At 44.5% G+C, this 21,200-nt stretch overlaps 1 protein-coding gene across 12 annotated transcripts in view; it reads right to left on the minus strand.

Annotated features, from left to right (window-relative positions):
- The window catches only part of LOC106603880 (transcription factor COE1-A), a 334,815-nt gene that overhangs the window by 89,789 nt on the left and 223,826 nt on the right, over positions 1-21,200 (minus strand). For 6 of the 12 annotated variants that reach the window (XM_045717375.1, XM_045717372.1, XM_045717367.1 and 3 more), the window contains exon 9: positions 8,660-8,790. In XM_045717375.1, coding sequence (XP_045573331.1) covers positions 8,660-8,790 — 131 coding nt within the window. Of the gene's footprint in view, positions 1-8,659; positions 8,794-21,200 lie in introns of all 12 variants that reach the window. The other 6 variants (XM_045717371.1, XM_045717366.1, XM_045717373.1 and 3 more) reach the window with 1 other exon arrangement.

Raw genomic sequence — 21,200 nt, forward strand, 5'->3', positions numbered from 1 at the left:
AATGCCAAGAGCTGAGCAAAGAAAAGAGTCCCCTCATCCAGCTGGTCCTGGGGCTGAGTTCACCAACCTGTTCTACTAACACACTGAAGCCTCAGGACCAGAACATCCAATCAATCAGAATAAACCAAATTACAACACAGTCAAAACAAAACTACATTGCTTATTGGGAAACACAAGCACAAACACAAAGCAAAATGCAGTGCTATCTGTCCCTAAATCGACAGTACACCATGGCTAAATATTTGACCATGGTTACTGATCAAAACCTTAGAAAAACCTTGACAAAGTACAGGCTCAATTTTGATTCTCAATTGTATTTATTTTTATATTGGTAATGTCCAAAATAAGCTTTGGCAATATGTACATTGTTACGTCATGCCAATAAAGCGAATTGAATTGAATTGAATTAAAGAGAGAGAGTGAGATGTAGATATATGTTTCCCATGCCAATAAATCCTTTTGAATTGAGATAGAGAGATAGAGAGAGAGAGAGAGAGAGAGAGAGAGAGAGAGATAAAGAGAGAGCGAGAGAAATAAAGAGAGAGAGATAAAGAGAGAGAGAGAAAGAGAGAAAGAGAGAGATAAAGAGAAATAAAGAGAGAGAGAGAGAGAGAGACACAGAGAGAGAGAGTGAGATGTAGATATATGTTTCCCATGCCAACAAATCCTTTTGAATTGAGATAGAGAGATAAAGAGAGAGAGATAAAGAGAGAGAGAAATAAAGAGAGAGAGAGAGAGAGAGAGAGAGAGAGAGAGAGAGAGAGAGAGAGAGAGAGAGAGGAATGACAGCATTCCCTCCCCATATGACCCCCTAGGCACAACTACAATAACATAACCAACAAAAACAGGGCACAACTCCTGCAGCTCTGTCGCACGCTGGGTATGTACATAGTCAATGGTAGGCTTGGAGTGGACTCCTATGGTAGGTACACCTATAGCTCATCTCTTGGCAGTAGTACTGTAGACTACTTTATCACTGACGTCAACCCAGAGTCTCTCAGAGCGTTCACAGTCAGCCCACTGACACTCCTATCAGATCACAGCTAAATCACAGTCTACTTGAGCAGAGCAACACTGAATCATGAGGCATCAAAGCCAAAGGAACTGAATAATATTAAGAAATGCTATAGATGGAAGGGAAGTAGTGTGGAAACAGAAAACAATTAGGCAACAATTAATTCAATCCCTTTTAGACAACTTCCTGGACAAAACGTTCCACTGCAATCGTGAAGGTGTAAACCTAGTAGAAAACCTAAACAGAATATTTGACCTCTCAGCTTCGATATCAAATCAATCAATTTTAAACAGATACCCAAAGAAATTTTACAACAATGACAAATGGTTTGATGAAGAATGCCAAAAATTAAGAAAGAAATTGAGAAACCTATCCAACCAAAAACATAGAGACCCAGAAAACCTGAGTCTACGCCTTCACTATGGTGAATCACTAAAACAATACAGAAATATACTACGGAAAAAGAAGGAACAGCACGTCAGAAATCAACTCAATGTAAATGAAGAATCCATAGACTCTAACACGAAGACTTATCTATCCAAAACGGAGATGTATGGGTAAACCACTTCTCCAAACGTTTTGTCCCTATAACAAAGAACAAACAGCAAAAACATTTACATGATCAAATACAAATCTTAGAATCGGCTATTAAAAATACAAAATACAAACCCTCCAACCCAAAAAGGCCTGAGGGGTTGATGGTATCCTAAATGAAATTATAAAATATATAGACCACAAATTCCAATTGGCGATACTTAAACTCTTTAACATCATCCTCAGCACTGGCATCTTCCACAATATTTGGAACCAAGGACTGATCACCCCAACGCACAAAGTGGAGACAAATTTGACCACAATAACTACTGTGGGATATTCGTCAACAGCAAACTTGGGGAAATCCTGTGCATTATCATTAACAGGAGACTTGTACATTTCCTCAGTGAAAACAATGTACTGAGCAAATGTCAAATATGCTTTTTACCAAATTACCATACACCAGACCATGTATTCACCCTGCACACCCTAATTGACAAACAAACAAACCGAAAAAAGGCAAAGTCTTCCCATGCTTTGTTGATTTCCCAAAAGATTTTGACTCAATTTGGCATGAGGGTATGCTATACAAATTGATGGAAAGTCGTATTGTGGGGAAAACATACAACATTATAAAATCCGTTTACACAAACAACAAGTGTGCGGTTAAAATAAAAAAAAACACAAACATTTCCTTCCACAGAGCTGTAGGGTGAGACAGGGATGCAGCTTAAACCCCACCCTCTTCAACATATATATCAACGAATTGGTGAGGGCACTAGAACAGTCTGCAGCACCCGGCCTCACCCTGCTAGAATCTGAACGTCTGCTGTTTGCTGATGATCTGGTGCTTCTGTCACCAACCAAGGAGGGCCTACAGCAGCACCTAGATCTTCTGAATATATTCTGTCAGACCTGGACCCTGACAGCAAATCTCAGTAAGACAAAAATAATGGTGTTCCAAAAAAGGTCCAGTCGCCAGGACCACAAATACAAATTGAATCTAGACACCGTTGCCCACATCTAGACATCTAGACACAAAAATCTATACATACCTCGGCCTAAACATCAGCGTCACAGGTAACTTCCACAAAGCTGTGAACGATCTGAGAGACAAGGCAAGAAGGGCCTTCTATGCCATCAAAGGGAACATCAAATTTGACATACCAATTAGGATTTGGCGAAAAATACTTAAATCAGTTACAGAACCCATTGCCATTTATGTTTGAGAGGTCTGGGGTCCGTTCACCAACCAAGAATTCACTAAATGGAACAAACACCAAATTGAGACTCTGCATGCAGAATTCGGCAAAAATATCCTCTGTGTACAACGTAAAACCCAAATAATGCATGCAGAGAAGAATTAGGCCGATACCCGCTAATTATCAAAATCCAGAAAAAAGCTGTTAAATTCTACAACCACCTAAAAGGAAGCGATCCCAAACTTTCCTTAACGAAGCCATCACCTACAGAGAGATGAACCTGGAGAAGAGTCCCCTAAGCAAGCTGGTCCTGGGGCTCTGTTCACAAACACAAACACACCCCACAGAGCCCCAGGACAGCAACACAAATAGACCCAACCAAATCATGAGAAAACAAAAAGATAATTACTTGACACATTGGAAAGAATTAACAAAAACACAGAGCAAACTAGAATGCTATTTGGCCCTAAACAGAGAGTACACAGTGGCAGAATACCTGCGACTGTGACTGACCCAAACTTAAGGAAAGCTTTGACTATGTACAGACTCAGTGAACATAGACTTGCTATTGAGAAAGGCCGCCATAGGCAGACCTGGCTCTCAAGAGAAGACAGGTTATGTGCACACTGCCCACAAAATGAGGTGGAAACAGAGCTGCACTTCCTAACCTCCTGCCAAATGTATGACCATTTTAGAGACACATATTTCCCTCAGATTACACAGATCCACAAAGAATTCGAAAAAACAAACCCAATTTTAAGAAACTCCAATATCTACTGGGTGAAATACCACAGTGCGCCATCACAGCAGGAACATGTGTGACCTGTTGCCACAAGAAAAGGGCAACCAGTGAAGAACAAACACCATTGTAAATACAACCCATATTTATGTTTATTTATTTTCCCTTTTGTACTTGAACTATTTGCACATCGTTACAAAGCTGTATATAGACATATTATGACATTTGAAATGTCTTTATTCTTTTGGAACTTCTGTGAGTGTAATGTTTACTGTTAATTTCACTGTTTAATTCACTTTTGCTTATTATCTACTTCACCTGCTTTGGCAATGTTAACATATGTTTCCCATGCCAATAAAGCCCCTTGAATTGAATTGAATTGAGAGAGAGAAGAGCAGGAAACCGACAACCGTTAGTCAAGTCTTATGTCTAGTTGTGTTCTCTACCTCCTCTCCTCTCCTCTCCTCTCCTCTCCTCTCCTCTCCTCTCCTCTCCTCTCCTCTCCTCTCCTCTCCTCTCCTCTCCTCTCCTCTCCTCTCCTGTGTCAGACTGGGATTGTGAGTGGTACCCTTCAACACAACAACTCTCCACTGATCTCTACTTATGGGCCGTCAGGGAAACACTCTCCACACTTAGCGATTACAGAGGGAGGGCTGGAGGAGGAAGAGAGGAGCAGAGAGGAGGACAAACTGTCCACAATGCAGTCCGAAATGTGAACAACACGTTTATTGATTTGATCACTTGTCGTGAATGAAGGTATTAGTGGTATAAGTCTTCAATACTGCAGCAAGTAAAAACTTTCTGTTGAAAAGTGTTGTGTGTCCAGGTGGTGTAAAGAGCACACGCACGCACGCACGCACGCACGCACACACACACACACACACACACACACACACACGCACGCACGCACGCACGCACGCACGCACGCACGCACGCACGCACGCACGCACGCACGCACACACACACACATGCCCACACACATATACACATGCACGCACGCACACACACACACACACATACCTGAAGTAAGCATGCTATTGTTGGACTGGAGCCACAGCTCCCCACACACCTGTTGTGTGTTAGAGAAGGTAAATAAACACAGGGCTTGAGCGGGCTGAGGGAACAGCATGACAAAGACCAGTGTGTGTGTGTGTGTGTGTGTGTGTGTGTGTGTGTGTGTGTGTGTGTGTGTGTGTGTGTGTGTGTGTGTGTGTGTGTGTGTGTGTGTGTGTGTGTACTGAGAGTATGTGTGTGTTCATTAAGTCTGCTCTTCATGGCCTCTCCTCATCATCAGCTGTGCAGGGCTGATCAGTATCGGAGGTACAGGGGTAGCGGGGGCTGGTTGGGTGATATTAGGGAGGCCCTGCAGGCCCCTGAGAGCAGGGAGAAAACTCATTCTCACCCCTGGCACCTCCGCTATGGGGAAGCTGTAATTAGAAACACACTGTGGGGCGCCGGCACTTCCTACACTGGACCAATGTCCGGACAACACTGCAACCAACCAGCCTCTGAGAACATCACAGAACACTGAGGACGGCAGACTGGGGCAGTAGTTAGGTAGGCTATACTGCAGAGCTATGGGGTGAGGAGAGAGAGAACAGGGTCTACCTCTGTATGGACCCTCAGAAATAAACCCTGGGTTGAGGGTGGGTAAACAGACAGGGAGGTCAGGGCAGTTGGACAACAGGCAAATCTGCCCCTGGAAGCCTAATCTGGGCTATTCTGACCCCGTCCCGTCTCTGTGTGTGCTTCAGCCATTACCCCATGACCAAAACTGTCTCTGAACCGTTGACACTTGGGAACTACTGTAGCAAAGGTTCCTCTTCTACTAGCCAAGGTTGAATAAAAATGCAATTATTCCACAAATTAACATAACCAATACAAAAATGGGTCACACTGTCCAAAGGAACAGCTACGGGTAAAGGAGAGAGAGGGCTGAGGGGGGAGAGGAGAGAGAGAGGGCTGAGGGGGGAGAGGAGAGAGAGAGGGCTGAGGGGGAGAGGAGAGAGAGGGCTGAGGCGGGGGAGGGGAGAGAGGGCTGATGGGGAGAGGAGAGATAGAGGGCTGATGGGGAGTGGAGAGAGAGAGGGCTGAGGGGGAGAGGAGAGAGAGGGCTGAGGGGGAGAGGAGAGAGAGAGGGCTGAGGGGAGAGGAGAGAGAGAGGGCTGAGGGGGAGAGAGGAGAGAGAGGGCTGAGGGGGAGAAGAGAGAGAGAGGGCTGATGGGGCGAGGAGAGAGAGGGCTGAGGGGGAGAGGAGAGAGAGAGGGCTGATGAGGGAGTGGAGAGAGAGAGGGCTGAGGGGGGAGAGAGAAGAGATAGGGTTGAGGGAGAGAGGGCTGGGGGGAGAGAGAGGTCTGAGGGGGAGAGAGGAGAGAGAGAGCTGAGAGGGGAGAGGAGAGAGAGGGCTGAGGGGAGAGAGGAGAGAGAGGGCTGAGGGGGAGTGGAGAGAGAGAGGGCTGAGGGGGAGTGGAGAGAGAGGGCTGAGGGGGAGTGGAGAGAGAGGGCTGAGGGGGAGAGGAGAGAGGGCTGAGGGGGAGAGAAGAGAGAGAGGGCTGAGGGGGAGAGGAGAGAGAGAGGGCTGAGGGGGAGAGGAGAGGGAGGGCTGAGGGGGAGTGGAGAGAGAGGGCTGAGGGGGAGAGAAGAGAGAGAGGGCTGAGGGGGAGAGGAGAGAGAGAGGGCTGAGGGGGGAGAGGAGAGAGAGAGGGCTGATGAGGGAGTGGAGAGAGAGAGGGCTGAGGGGGAGAGAGAAGAGATAGGGTTGAGGGGGGAGAGGAGAGAGAGGGCTGATGGGGAGAGAGGAGAGAGAGGGCTGGGGGGAGGAGAGAGAGGTCTGAGGGGAGTGGAGAGAGAGGGCTGAGGGGGAGTGGAGAGAGAGGGCTGAGGGGGAGTGGAGAGAGAGGGCTGAGGGGGAGTGGAGAGAGAGGGCTGAGGGGGAGTGGAGAGAGAGGGCTGAGGGGGAGAGGAGAGAGGGCTGAGGGGGAGAGAAGAGAGAGAGGGCTGAGGGGGAGAGGAGAGAGAGGGCTGAGGGGGAGTGGAGAGAGAGGGCTGAGGGGGAGTGGAGAGAGAGGGCTGAGGGGGAGAGGAGAGAGGGCTGAGGGGGAGAGAAGAGAGAGAGGGCTGAGGGGGAGAGGAGAGAGGGCTGAGGGGGAGAGAAGAGAGAGAGGGCTGAGGGGGAGAGGAGAGAGGGCTGAGGGGGAGAGAAGAGAGAGAGGGCTGAGGGGGAGAGGAGAGAGAGAGGGCTGAGGGGGAGACGAGAGAGAGGGCTGAGGGGGAGTGGAGAGAGAGGGCTGAGGGGGAGAGAAGAGAGAGAGGGCTGAGGGGGAGAGGAGAGAGAGAGGGCTGAGGGGGAGAGGAGAGAGGGCTGAGGGGGAGAGAAGAGAGAGAGGGCTGAGCTGGGGGGAGAGGAGAGAGAGAGAGAGAAGGGGCTCTTCTATCATTGTGTTCAAGATGTAGGCTATAGGGTAAGGTGAACATACTGTACAAACTCACGTACCTAAGTCCCACTTCATCAAAGCCATACTAAGCCTGATTCCAAGGTCTATTCATCCAGATGTGGCCAAACATTCATGTAGTAGCAATAATACAATATATTCCCCTCTCTGAAGACTCTGACCTTAACAGTAGTTCACTGTAGCTAACATTCATGTATGGTTCTATAGACTACATCCACAGTACTAAGTACTTCCCCCGTCAGCCCCAAGCCACACGTCTCTAGTCCTACATGACAGCTAATTGAGGGGATCAGAAGAGCTGCGCTGAATAAATAGCAGCTGAATTTGTCCCCTGATCGGCCCCTGTGATGAATGGAGAGCTCCAGGAGATGGGAGTGTGTGTGAGGCGTACAAAGCACAGATGAGAGACCAATCTAACTCCGGCACACACACACACACACACACACACACACACACACACACACACACACACACACACACACACACACACACACACACACACACACACACAAGCGATGTCTTTAAAGCACACACAGCCGTCAGCGTTTTACATGTCGTTAAACTGGCCCTTACAGAGCGCTTTGTCTTTTATATTCAGCTCTTCAGCTGTGAGGGAGAATAAAGACCAGCAGTGAGAGGCTCCAATACACCTTTTAACTCCTCACCATCACCGAGGTCAAAGGTTGACAAGGTCAAATCCAAGTGGAATGTATTGCGCAGGAGAAAACGGCATATTCTGCCCAGTGCTTTTGCTTGCTGATAAAAAACACATACAATGTTACGTGATGGTGTCAGTTGAAGTAACTTTTGTTTCCTGTAAAGTTTCCAAACCAAAATTGCGAAAGTCTCTCTTAATATTTCTGGAAGAAAACAACACTAAACAGTATTTCAACAACTGCAGAACTCTGTTTGATCCAGATGGTTTACTGCTATTTCTATCAGTATCTGGCTTTACCTCAGCTGGCCTAGTTGGACTGGCTGGGTTTTATCTGGGGGGGGGCTTTACCTCAGCTGGCCTAGTTGGACTGGCTGGGTTTTATCTGGGGGGGGCTTTACCTCAGCTGGCCTAGTTGCACTGGCTGGGTTTTATCTGGGGGGGGCTTTACCTCAGCTGGCCTAGTTGGACTGGCTGGGTTTTATCTGGGGGGGGGGCTTTACCTCAGCTGGCCTAGTTGCACTGGCTGGGTTTTATCTGGGGGGGCTTTACCTCAGCTGGCCTAGTTGGACTGGCTGGGTTTTATCTGGGGGGGCTTTACCTCAGCTGGCCTAGTTGGACTGGCTGGGTTTTATCTGGGGGGGCTTTACCTCAGCTGGCCTAGTTGGACTGGCTGGGTTTTATCTGGGGGGGCTTTACCACAGCTGGCCTAGTTGGACTGGCTGGGTTTTATCTGGGGGGCTTTACCACAGCTGGCCTAGTTGGACTGGCTGGGTTTTATCTGGGGGGGGGGCTTTACCTCAGCTGGCCTAGTTGGACTGGGATTCTACAGTACTGTAAAGATACAATACAATACCAAGGACACTGACAGTACGGTCAGTATGGATGGGGTGTTTGTGTGGAGGGATGAGAGGGTGTGTGTGTGTGTGTGTGTGTGTGTGTGTGTGTGTGTGTGTGTGTGTGTGTGTGTGTGTGTGTGTGTGCGTGCGTGCGTGCGTGCGTGTGTGTGTGTGTGTGCGTGCGTGCGTGCGTGCGTGCGTGTGTGTGTCATCATGTACTCACCTCACTCCAGACGAGCATGGTGCCAAAAATGACCTGGAGGCCGTCGAAGAAGTTGTCCCCTATGATGATGACAGTTGCGCCCCCTGTTGTCCAGCCCTCACTGGGGCTGATGGCTTTGATGCAGGGGGCAGCTGCTTCCAGGCACAGGGCAGGGCAGGGCAGGAGGAGAGAAGAAGGGGGGAGGGGGAGAGGAGAAGAGAGAGGAGGGGAGGGGAGAGAGGAGGGGAGGGGAGAGGAGAAGGGGGAGGGGGAGAGGAGAAGGGAGAGGAGGGGAGGGAGAGAGGAGAAGGGAGGGGAGAGGAGAGAGGAGGGGAGAGGAGAAGGAGGGGAGAGAGGAGGGGAGGGGAGAGGAGAAGAGAGAGGAGGGGAGGGAGAGGAGAAGAGAGAGGAGGGGAGGGAGAGGAGAAGGAGGGGAGAAGAGAGAGGAGGGGAGAGGAGAAGGGAGGGGAGAGAGGAGGGAGGGAGGGGAGAGGAGAAGAGAGAGGAGGGAGGGGAGAGGAGAAGGGGCAGGGGAGGGGAGAGGAGAAGAGAGAGGAGGGAGGGAGGGAGAGGAGAAGGAGGGGAGAAGGAGGGGAGAGGAGAAGAGGGGAGGGGAGAGGAGAAGGGGCAGGAGGAGAGGAGAAGGGAGAGGAGGGGAGGGAGAGAGGAGAAGAGAGAGGAGGGGAGGGGAGAGGAGAAGGGAGGGGAGAAGAGAGAGGAGGGGAGAGGAGAAGGGAGGGGACAAGGGAGGGGAGGGGAGAAGAGAGAGGAGGGGAGGGGAGAGGAGAAGGGATGGGAGAAGAGAGAGGAGGGGAGAGGAGAAGGAGGGGACAAGGGAGGGGAGGGGAGAAGAGAGAGGAGGGGAGGGGAGAGGAGAAGGGATGGGAGAAGAGAGAGGAGGGGAGAGGAGAAGAGAGAGGAGGGGAGGGGAGAGGAGAAGGGATGGGAGAAGAGAGAGGAGGGGAGGGAGAGGAGAAGAGAGAGGAGGGGAGGGGAGAGGAGAAGAGAGAGGAGGGGAGAGGAGAAGGGAGGAGAGAGGAGAAGAGAGAGGAGGGGAGGGGAGAGAGGAGGGGAGGGGAGGGGAGAGGAGAAGAGAGAGGAGGGGAGGGGAGAGGAGAAGGGATGGGAGAAGAGAGAGGAGGGGAGAGGAGAAGGGAGGGGAGAGGAGAAGAGGGGAGGGGAGAGGAGAAGAGAGAGGAGGGGAGGGGAGAAGAGAAGAGAGAGGAGAAGAGAGAGGAGGCAGACAGAAAGGCAGCTTACGGTTAGACAACCTCAGTCTAGGAGGTTAGTTACACAGTTGAGAAACAGAATCAAACAGCCCAATAATATCTAATAATACTGTATCTATATAATACCTAACACCTTATGAAGTTACACTGATGACAAACAGCACATACAGGGACAGTACACACAGGGACATACAGGGACAGGACACACAGGGACAGGACACAAAGGGACAGGACATACAGGGACAGGACACACAGGGACAGGACACACAGGGACAGGACACACAGGGACAGGACACACAGGGACAAACAGGGACAGGACATACAGGGACAGGACATACAGGGACAGGACATACAGGGACAGGACACAAAGGGACAGGACATCCAGGGACAGGACATACAGGGACAGGACACAAAGGGACAGGACACACAGGGACAGGACATACAGGGACAGGACACACAGGGACAGGACACACAGGGACAAACAGGGACAGGACATACAGGGACAGGACACAAAGGGACAGGACATCCAGGGACAGGACATACAGGGACAGGACACAAAGGGACAGGACACACAGGGACAGGACATACAGGGACAGGACACACAGGGACAGGACACAAAGGGACAGGACACACAGGGACAGGACACACAGGGACAGGACACACAGGGACAAACAGGGACAGGACATACAGGGACAGGACATACAGGGACAGGACATACAGGGACAGGACACAAAGGGACAGGACATCCAGGGACAGGACATACAGGGACAGGACACAAAGGGACAGGACACACAGGGACAGGACATACAGGGACAGGACACACAGGGACAGGACACAAAGGGACAGGACACACAGGGACAGGACACAAAGGGACAGGACACACAGGGACAGGACACAAAGGGACAGGACACACAGGGACAGGACACACAGGGACAGGACACACAGGGACAAACAGGGACAGGACATACAGGGACAGGACATACAGGGACAGGACATACAGGGACAGGACACAAAGGGACAGGACATACAGGGACAGGACATACAGGGACAGGACACACAGGGACAGGACACACAGGGACAGGACACACAGGGACAGGACACACAGGGACAGGACACAAAGGGACAGGACATTAGCAGGAGTACTGTGCCTTAAAGGGATGCAGGCTAAGATGGAACCTCAGAAAGCAAGGACATTCCATGTTGTAGATTGTGCATACATGAAAGACAACCATCCACCTCATAAAGACTAAAATCTGTAGTCCTGGATATAGACCCATGCTGGGTAATGTAGTCCTGGATATAGACCTATGCTAGGTAATGTAGTCCTGGATATAGACCCATGCTATGTAATGTAGTCCTGGATATAGACCCATGCTAGGTAATGTAGTCCTGGATCTAGACCCATGCTAGGTAATGTAGTCCTGGATATAGACCCATGCTAGGTAATGCAGTCCTGGATATAGACCCATGCTATGTAATGTAGTCCTGGATATAGACCTATGCTGGGTAATGTAGTCCTGGATATAGACCCATGCCTGGTAATGCAGTCCTGGATATAGACCCATGCTATGTAATGTAGTCCTGGATATAGACCTATGCTATGTAATGTAGTCCTGGATATAGACCCATGCTATGTAATGTAGTCCTGGATATAGACCCATGCTAGGTAATGTAGTCCTGGATATAGACCCATGATAGGTAATGTAGTCCTGGATATAGACCCATGCTAGGTAATGTAATCCTGGATATAGACCCATGCTAGGTAATGTAGTCCTGGATCTAGACCCATGCTAGGTAATGTAGTCCTGGATCTAGACCCATGCTAGGTAATGTAGTCCTGGATATAGACCCATGCTAGGTAATGTAGTCCTGGATCTAGACCCATGCTAGGTAATGTAGTCCTGGATCTAGACCCATGCTAGGTAATGTAGTCCTGGATATAGACCCATGCTAGGTAATGTAGTCCTGGATATAGACCCATGCTATGTAATGTAGTCCTGGATGTGGAGGGAGGGAGACTGTAACTTAGATCATGTTGTACCTCGACACCCCAACACTCTGGTGACAGGAGGTACGACTACAGCCCCAGCGAGGTTGCTGCGCTCCACACACACACGCACACACACACACACACACACACACACACACACACACACACACACACACACACACACACACACACACACACACACACACACACACACACACACAGACACCAAACACACAGACACCAAACACACACACACACAAAACACACACACACACCAAACACACACCAAACACACACACACACACACACCAATCACACACACACACCAAACACTCACACACACCAAACACACACACACACCAAACACACACACCAAACACACACACACACACACACACACACACACACACACACACCAAACACACACACACACACACACACCAATCACACACCCTAGAAGAGTGATGGTGGTTTTAACAGCTCTGAATGGAGATCAGGCAGAAAAGCAGGGGATCAATTACAGCTGGAACTCAGAGAGATCTCTTTAAAGGCCTTTAACGCTGCGGGGGGAAAAACTCTCTCTCTCCCTCTCCATCTCTCATCTCTTCCTCTCCCTCTCTCCCTCTCCATCTCTCTCCCTCGCTCTCTCTCTCTCCCTCTCTAAGTCTCCCTCTCTCCCTCTCTATCTCTCTCTCCCTCTCCCTCTCCATCTATCTATATCTCTCTCTCCCTCTCCCTCTCCCTCTCCCTCTCCCTCTCTCTCTCCCTCTCCCTCTCCATCCCTCTCCCTCTCCCTCTCCATCCCTCTCTCTCTCCCTCTCTCTCTCTCCCTCTCCCTCTCCATGTCTCCCTCTCTCTCTCTCTCTCCCTCTCCCTCTCCATCCCTCTCCCTCTCCATCCCTCTCTCTCTCCCTCTCTCTCTCTCCCTCTCCATCTCTCCCTCTCTCTCTCTCCCTCTCCCTCTCCATCTCTCCCTCTATCTCTCTCTCTCTCGTGGTTACCACGTTAAAACAGAAACAACTCAAAGGTTAACGGTTTAGTCATTAATTCCGAGAGGTTAAAAACAAAGCACTGGGTATCATCAGTATTGGTAGTATTCTCAGAGCTTGCTAGAGCATGGTGAACTGCTGTAGTGCACTGGGTATCATCAGTATTGGTAGTATTCTCAGAGCTTGCTAGAGCATGGTGAACTGCTGTAGTGCACTGGGTATCATCAGTATTGGTAGTATTCTCAGAGCTTGCTAGAGCATGGTGAACTGCTGTAGTGCACTGGGTATCATCAGTATTGGTAGTATTCTCAGAGCTTGCTAGAGCATGGTGAACTGCTGTAGTGCACTGGGTATCATCAGTATTGGTAGTATTCTCAGAGCTTGCTAGAGCATGGTGAACTGCTGTAGTGCACTGGGTATCATCAGTATTGGTAGTATTCTCAGAGCTTGCTAGAGCATGGTGAACTGCTGTAGTGCACTGGGTATCATCAGTATTGGTAGTATTCTCAGAGCTTGCTAGAGCATGCTTAGAGCACTAAGCTTGGTGTCCATAGAGTCCAGGTCTGAGAATGTGCTGTTTGTTGTACAGTAAAAGGGAAAGGGGGATACCTAGTCAGTTGTACAACTGAATGCCTTCAACTGAAATGTGTCTTCCGCATTTAACCCCTCTGAATTAGAGAGGTGGGGGGGGGGGGCTTTAACCCCTCTGAATTAGAGAGATGGGGGGGTTTAACCCCTCTGAATTAGAGAGGTGGGGGTTTTAACCCCTCTGAATTAGAGAGGTGGGGGGGACTTTAACCCCTCTGAATTAGAGAGGTGGGGGGGTTTAACCCCTCTGAATTAGAGAGGTGGGGGGACTTTAACCCCTCTGAATTAGAGGTGCGGGGAGGGGGGGGCTGCCTTAATCCACATCCACATTTTCTACGATAGAGTAGAGTAGAATATAGAAGTGTAGAGTAGAGTCAAGTAGAGTAGAGTAGAGTAAAGTAGAATATAGTAGAGTAGAGTAGAATATAGTAGTTTAGAGTAGTGTAGAGTAGAATAGAGTAGAGTAGAGTAGTTTAGAGTAGAGTAGAGTAGAGTAGAATATAGTAGAGTAGAGTAGAATATAGTAGAGTAGAGTAGAGTAGAGTAGAGTAGAGTAAAGTACAGTAGAGTAGAGTAGAGTAGAGTAGAGTAGAATATAATAGAGTAGAGTAGAGTAGTGTAGAATAGAATAGAGTAGAGTAGAGCAGAATAGAGTAGAATAGAGTAGAGTAGAGTACAGTAGAGTAGAGTAGTGTAGAATAGAGTAGAGTAATGTAGAATAGAGTAGAGTAGTGTAGAGTAGAATAGAGTAGAGTAGAGTAGAGTAGTGTAGAATAGAGTAGAGTAGAGTAGTATAGAATAGAGTAGAGTAGAGTAGTGTAGAATAGAGTAGAGTAGTGTAGAATAGAATAGAGTAGAGTAGAGTAGTGTAGAATAGAGTAGAGTAGAGTAGTATAGAATAGAGTAGAGTAGTGTAGAATAGAGTAGAGTAGTGTAGAATAGAGTAGAGTAGAGTAGAGTAGAGTAGTGTAGCATAGAGTAGAGTAGAGTAGTATAGAATAGAGTAGAGTAGTGTAGTGTAGAATAGAGTAGAGTAGTGTAGAATAGAGTAGAGTAGTGTAGAATAGAGTAGAGTAGTGTAGAATAGAGTAGAGTAGAGTAGAATAGAGTAGAGTAGAGTAGAGTAGTATAGAATAGAGTAGAGTAGTGTAGAATAGAGTAGAGTAGAGTAGAGTAGAGTAGAGCAGAATAGAGTAGAATAGAGTAGAGTAGAGTAGAGTACAGTAGAGTAGAGTAGTGTAGAGTAGAGTAATGTAGAATAGAGTAGATGTTCAGTAGTGTAGAATAGAGTAGAGTAGTGTAGAATAGAGTAGAGTAGAGTAGTATAGAATAGAGTAGAGTAGAGTAGTGTAGAATAGAGGTAGAGTAGTGTAGAGTAGAGTAGAGTAGTGTAGAATAGAGTAGAGTAGAGTAGAGTAGTATAGTATAGAATAGAGTAGAGTAGTGTAGAATAGAGTAGAGTAGAGTGAGTGTAGAATAGAGTGGAGTAGAGTGAGAGTAGTATAGAGTAGAGTAGAGTAGAGTAGTATAGAATAGAGTAGAGTAGAGTAGAGTAGTATAGAATAGAGTAGAGTAGTGTAGAATAGAGTAGAGTAGTGTAGAATAGAGTAGAGTAGTGTAGAGTAGAGTAGAGTAGAGTATAGTAGAGTAGTGTAGAATAGAGTAGAGTAGAGTAGTGTAGTGTAGAATAGAGTAGAGTAGTGTAGAATAGAGTAGAGTAGTGTAGAATAGAGTAGAGTAGTGTAGAATAGAGTAGAGTAGAGTAGAGTAGAGTAGAGTAGAGTAGAGTAGTATAGAATAGAGTAGAGTAGTGTAGAATAGAGTAGAGTAGAGTAGAGTAGAGTAGAGCAGAATAGAGTAGAATAGAGTAGAGTAGAGTAGAGTACAGTAGAGTAGAGTAGTGTAGAGTAGAGTAATGTAGAATAGAGTAGATGTTCAGTAGTGTAGAATAGAGTAGAGTAGTGTAGAATAGAGTAGAGTAGAGTAGTATAGAATAGAGTAGAGTAGAGTAGTGTAGAATAGAGTAGAGTAGTGTAGAGTAGAGTAGAGTAGTGTAGAATAGAGTAGAGTAGAGTAGAGTAGTATAGTATAGAATAGAGTAGAGTAGTGTAGAATAGAGTAGAGTAGAGTAGTGTAGAATAGAGTAGAGTAGAGTAGAGTAGTATAGAGTAGAGTAGAGTAGAGTAGTATAGAATAGAGTAGAGTAGAGTAGAGTAGTATAGAATAGAGTAGAGTAGTGTAGAATAGAGTAGAGTAGTGTAGAATAGAGTAGAGTAGTGTAGAGTAGAGTAGAGTAGAGTATAGTAGAGTAGTGTAGAATAGAGTAGAGTAGAGTAGTATAGAATAGAGTAGAGTAGAGTAGAGTAGAGCAGAATAGAGTAGAATAGAGTAGAGTAGAGTACAGTACAGTAGAGTAGTGTAGAATAGAGTAGAGTAATGTAGAATAGAGTAGAGTAGTGTAGAGTAGAATAGAGTAGAGTAGAGTAGTGTAGAATAGAGTAGAGTAGAGTAGAGTAGTATAGAATAGAGTAGAGTAGAGTAGTGTAGAATAGAGTAGAGTAGTGTAGAATAGAGTAGAGTAGAGTAGAGTAGTGTAGAATAGAGTAGAGTAGAGTAGTATAGAATAGAGTAGAGTAGTGTAGAATAGAGTAGAGTAGAGTAGTGTAGAATAGAGTAGAGTATAGTAGAGTAGTGTAGAATAGAGTAGAGTAGAGTAGTATAGAATAGAGTAGAGTAGTGTAGAATAGAGTAGAGTAGAGTAGAGTAGAGTAGAATAGAGTAGAGTAGAGCAGAATAGAGTAGAATAGAGTAGAGTAGAGTAGAGTACAGTAGACTAGAGTAGTGTAGAATAGAATAGAGTAATGTAGAATAGAGTAGAGTAGTGTAGAGTAGAGTAGTGTAGAATAGAGTAGAGTAGAGTAGTATAGAATAGAGTAGAGTAGAGTAGTGTAGAATAGAGTAGAGTAGTGTAGAATAGAGTAGAGTAGAGTAGAGTAGAGTAGTGTAGAATATAGTAGAGTAGAGTAGTATAGAATAGAGTAGAGTGGTGTAGAATAGAGTAGAGTAGTGTAGAATAGAGTAGAGTATAGTAGAGTAGTGTAGAATAGAGTAGAGTAGAGTAGTATAGAATAGAGTAGAGTAGTGTAGAATAGAGTAGAGTAGTGTAGAATAGAGTAGAGTAGAGTAGTATAGAATAGAGTAGAGTAGAGTAGTGTAGAATAGAGTAGAGTAGAGTAGAGTAGTGTAGAATAGAGTAGAGTAGAGTAGTGTAGAATAGAGTAGAGTAGAGTAGTATATAATAGAGTAGAGTAGTGTAGAATAGAGTAGAGTAGAGTAGAGTAGTATAGAATAGAGTAGAGTAGAGTAGAGTAGTATAGAATAGAGTAGTGTAGAATAGAGTAGAGTAGAGTAGTATAGAATAGAGTAGAGTAGAGTAATATAGAATAGAGTAGAGTAGTATAGAATAGAGGAGAGGTAGAGTAGAGTAGAGTAGTGTGAGAATAGAGTAGAGTAGAGTAGAGTAGTATAGAATAGAGTAGAGTAGTGTAGAATAGAGTAGAGTAGAGTGAGTGTAGAATAGAGTAGAGTATAGTAGAGTAGTGTAGAATAGAGTAGAGTAGAGTAGTATAGAATAGAGTAGAGTAGTGTAGAATAGAGTAGAGTAGAATAGAGTAGAGTGAGAGCAGAATAGAGGTAGAGCAGAATAGAGTAGAATAGAGTAGAGTAGAGTACAGTAGAGTAGAGTGGTGTAGAATAGAATAGAGTAATGTAGAATAGAGTAGAGTAGTGTAGAGTAGAGTAGTGTAGAATAGAGTAGAGTAGAGTAGTATAGAATAGAGTAGAGTAGAGTAGTGTAGAATAGAGTAGAGTAGTGTAGAATAGAGTAGAGTAGAGTAGAGTAGAGTAGTGTAGAATATAGTAGAGTAGAGTAGTATAGAATAGAGTAGAGTAGTGTAGAATAGAGTAGAGTAGTGTAGAATAGAGTAGAGTATAGTAGAGTAGTGTAGAATAGAGTAGAGTAGAGTAGTATAGAATAGAGTAGAGTAGTGTAGATTAGAGTAGAGTAGTGTAGAATAGAGTAGAGTAGAGTAGTATAGAATAGAGTAGAGTAGAGTAGTGTAGAATAGAGTAGAGTAGAGTAGAGTAGTGTAGAATAGAGTAGAGTAGAGTAGTGTAGAATAGAGTAGAGTAGTATATAATAGAGTAGAGTAGTGTAGAATAGAGTAGAGTAGAGTAGTGTAGAATAGAGTAGAGTAGTGTAGAATAGAGTAGAGTAGAGTAGAGTAGAGTAGTGTAGAATAGAGTAGAGTAGAGTAGAGTAGTATAGAATAGAGTAGTGTAGAATAGAGTAGAGTAGAGTAGTATAGAATAGAGTAGAGTAGAGTAATATAGAATAGAGTAGAGTAGTATAGAATAGAGTAGAGTAGAGTAGTATAGAATAGAGTAGAGTAGAGTAGAGTAGAGTAGAGTAGAGTAGAGTAGTGTAGAATAGAGTAGAGTAGAGTAGAGTAGTATAGAATAGAGTAGAGTAGTGTAGAATAGAGTAGAGTAGTGTAGAATAGAGTAGAGTAGAGTAGTATAGAATAGAGTAGAGTAGAGTAGTGTAGAATAGAGTAGAGTAGTGTAGAGTAGAGTAGAGTAGAGTAGTGTAGAATAGAGTAGAGTAGAGTAGAGTAGTATAGTATAGAATAGAGTAGAGTAGTGTAGAATAGAGTAGAGTAGAGTAGTGTAGAATAGAGTAGAGTAGAGTAGAGTAGTATAGAGTAGAGTAGAGTAGAGTAGTATAGAATAGAGTAGAGTAGAGTAGAGTAGTATAGAATAGAGTAGAGTAGTGTAGAATAGAGTAGAGTAGTGTAGAATAGAGTAGAGTAGTGTAGAGTAGAGTAGAGTAGAGTATAGTAGAGTAGTGTAGAATAGAGTAGAGTAGAGTAGTATAGAATAGAGTAGAGTAGAGTAGAGTAGAGCAGAATAGAGTAGAATAGAGTAGAGTACAGTACAGTAGAGTAGTGTAGAATAGAGTAGAGTAATGTAGAATAGAGAGTAGAGTAGTGTAGAGTAGAATAGAGTAGAGTAGAGTAGTGTAGAATAGAGTAGAGTAGAGTAGAGTAGTATAGAATAGAGTAGAGTAGAGTAGTGTAGAATAGAGTAGAGTAGTGTAGAATAGAGTAGAGTAGAGTAGAGTAGTGTAGAATAGAGTAGAGTAGAGTAGAGTAGAGTAGAATAGAGTAGAGTAGAGCAGAATAGAGTAGAATAGAGTAGAGTAGAGTAGAGTACAGTAGACTAGAGTAGTGTAGAATAGAATAGAGTAATGTAGAATAGAGTAGAGTAGTGTAGAGTAGAGTAGTGTAGAATAGAGTAGAGTAGAGTAGTATAGAATAGAGTAGAGTAGAGTAGTGTAGAATAGAGTAGAGTAGTGTAGAATAGAGTAGAGTAGAGTAGAGTAGAGTAGTGTAGAATATAGTAGAGTAGAGTAGTATAGAATAGAGTAGAGTAGTGTAGAATAGAGTAGAGTAGTGTAGAATAGAGTAGAGTATAGTAGAGTAGTGTAGAATAGAGTAGAGTAGAGTAGTATAGAATAGAGTAGAGTAGTGTAGAATAGAGTAGAGTAGAGTAGTATAGAATAGAGTAGAGTAGAGTAGTGTAGAATAGAGTAGAGTAGAGTAGAGTAGTGTAGAATAGAGTAGAGTAGAGTAGTGTAGAATAGAGTAGAGTAGAGTAGTATATAATAGAGTAGAGTAGTGTAGAATAGAGTAGAGTAGAGTAGTGTAGTATAGAATAGAGTAGTGTAGAATAGAGTAGAGTAGAGTAGTATAGAATAGAGTAGAGTAGAGTAATATAGAATAGAGTAGAGTAGTATAGAATAGAGTAGAGTAGAGTAGAGTAGAGTAGTGTAGAATAGAGTAGAGTAGAGTAGAGTAGTATAGAATAGAGTGAGGTAGTGTAGAATAGAGTAGAGTGAGGTAGTGTAGAATAGAGTAGAGTATAGTAGAGTAGTGTAGAATAGAGTAGAGTAGAGTAGTATAGAATAGAGTAGAGTAGTGTAGAATAGAGTAGAGTAGAATAGAGTAGAGTAGAGCAGAATAGAGTAGAGCAGAATAGAGTAGAATAGAGTAGAGTAGAGTACAGTAGAGTAGAGTAGTGTAGAATAGAATAGAGTAATGTAGAATAGAGTAGAGTAGTGTAGAGTAGAGTAGTGTAGAATAGAGTAGAGTAGAGTAGTATAGAATAGAGTAGAGTAGAGTAAGTGTAGAATAGAGTAGAGTAGTGTAGAATAGAGTAGAGTAGAGTAGAGTAGAGTAGTGTAGAATATAGTAGAGTAGAGTAGTATAGAATAGAGTAGAGTAGTGTAGAATAGAGTAGAGTAGTGTAGAATAGAGTAGAGTATAGTAGAGTAGTGTAGAATAGAGTAGAGTAGAGTAGTATAGAATAGAGTAGAGTAGTGTAGATTAGAGTAGAGTAGTGTAGAATAGAGTAGAGTAGAGTAGTATAGAATAGAGTAGAGTAGAGTAGTGTAGAATAGAGTAGAGTAGAGTAGAGTAGTGTAGAATAGAGTAGAGTAGAGTAGTGTAGAATAGAGTAGAGTAGTATATAATAGAGTAGAGTAGTGTAGAATAGAGTAGAGTAGAGTAGTGTAGAATAGAGTAGAGTAGTGTAGAATAGAGTAGAGTAGAGTAGAGTAGAGTAGTGTAGAATAGAGTAGAGTAGAGTAGAGTAGTATAGAATAGAGTAGTGTAGAATAGAGTAGAGTAGAGTAGTATAGAATAGAGTAGAGTAGAGTAATATAGAATAGAGTAGAGTAGTATAGAATAGAGTAGAGGAGAGTAGTATAGAATAGAGTAGAGTAGAGTAGAGTAGAGTAGAGTAGAGTAGAGTAGTGTAGAATAGAGTAGAGTAGAGTAGAGTAGTATAGAATAGAGTAGAGTAGTGTAGAGATAGAGTAGAGTAGTGTAGAATAGAGTAGAGTAGAGTAGTATAGAATAGAGTAGAGTAGAGTGAGTGTAGAATAGAGTAGAGTAGTGTAGAGTAGAGTAGAGTAGAGTAGTGTAGAATAGAGTAGAGTAGAGTAGAGTAGTATAGTATAGAATAGAGTAGAGTAGTGTAGAATAGAGTAGAGTAGAGTAGTGTAGAATAGAGTAGAGTAGAGTAGAGTAGTATAGAGTAGAGTAGAGTAGAGTAGTATAGAATAGAGTAGAGTAGAGTAGAGTAGTATAGAATAGAGTAGAGTAGTGTAGAATAGAGTAGAGTAGTGTAGAATAGAGTAGAGTAGTGTAGAGTAGAGTAGAGTAGAGTATAGTAGAGTAGTGTAGAATAGAGTAGAGTAGAGTAGTATAGAATAGAGTAGAGTAGAGTAGAGTAGAGCAGAATAGAGTAGAATAGAGTAGAGTAGAGTACAGTACAGTAGAGTAGTGTAGAATAGAGTAGAGTAATGTAGAATAGAGTAGAGTAGTGTAGAGTAGAATAGAGTAGAGTAGAGTAGTGTAGAATAGAGTAGAGTAGAGTAGAGTAGTATAGAATAGAGTAGAGTAGAGTAGTGTAGAATAGAGTAGAGTAGTGTAGAATAGAGTAGAGTAGAGTAGAGTAGTGTAGAATAGAGTAGAGTAGAGTAGAGTAGAGTAGAATAGAGTAGAGTAGAGCAGAATAGAGTAGAATAGAGTAGAGTAGAGTAGAGTACAGTAGACTAGAGTAGTGTAGAATAGAATAGAGTAATGTAGAATAGAGTAGAGTAGTGTAGAGTAGAGTAGTGTAGAATAGAGTAGAGTAGAGTA

Source organism: Salmo salar, chromosome ssa04, assembly GCF_905237065.1.
Source record: "Salmo salar chromosome ssa04, Ssal_v3.1, whole genome shotgun sequence".
In the NCBI taxonomy this organism is placed as follows: domain Eukaryota; kingdom Metazoa; phylum Chordata; class Actinopteri; order Salmoniformes; family Salmonidae; genus Salmo; species Salmo salar.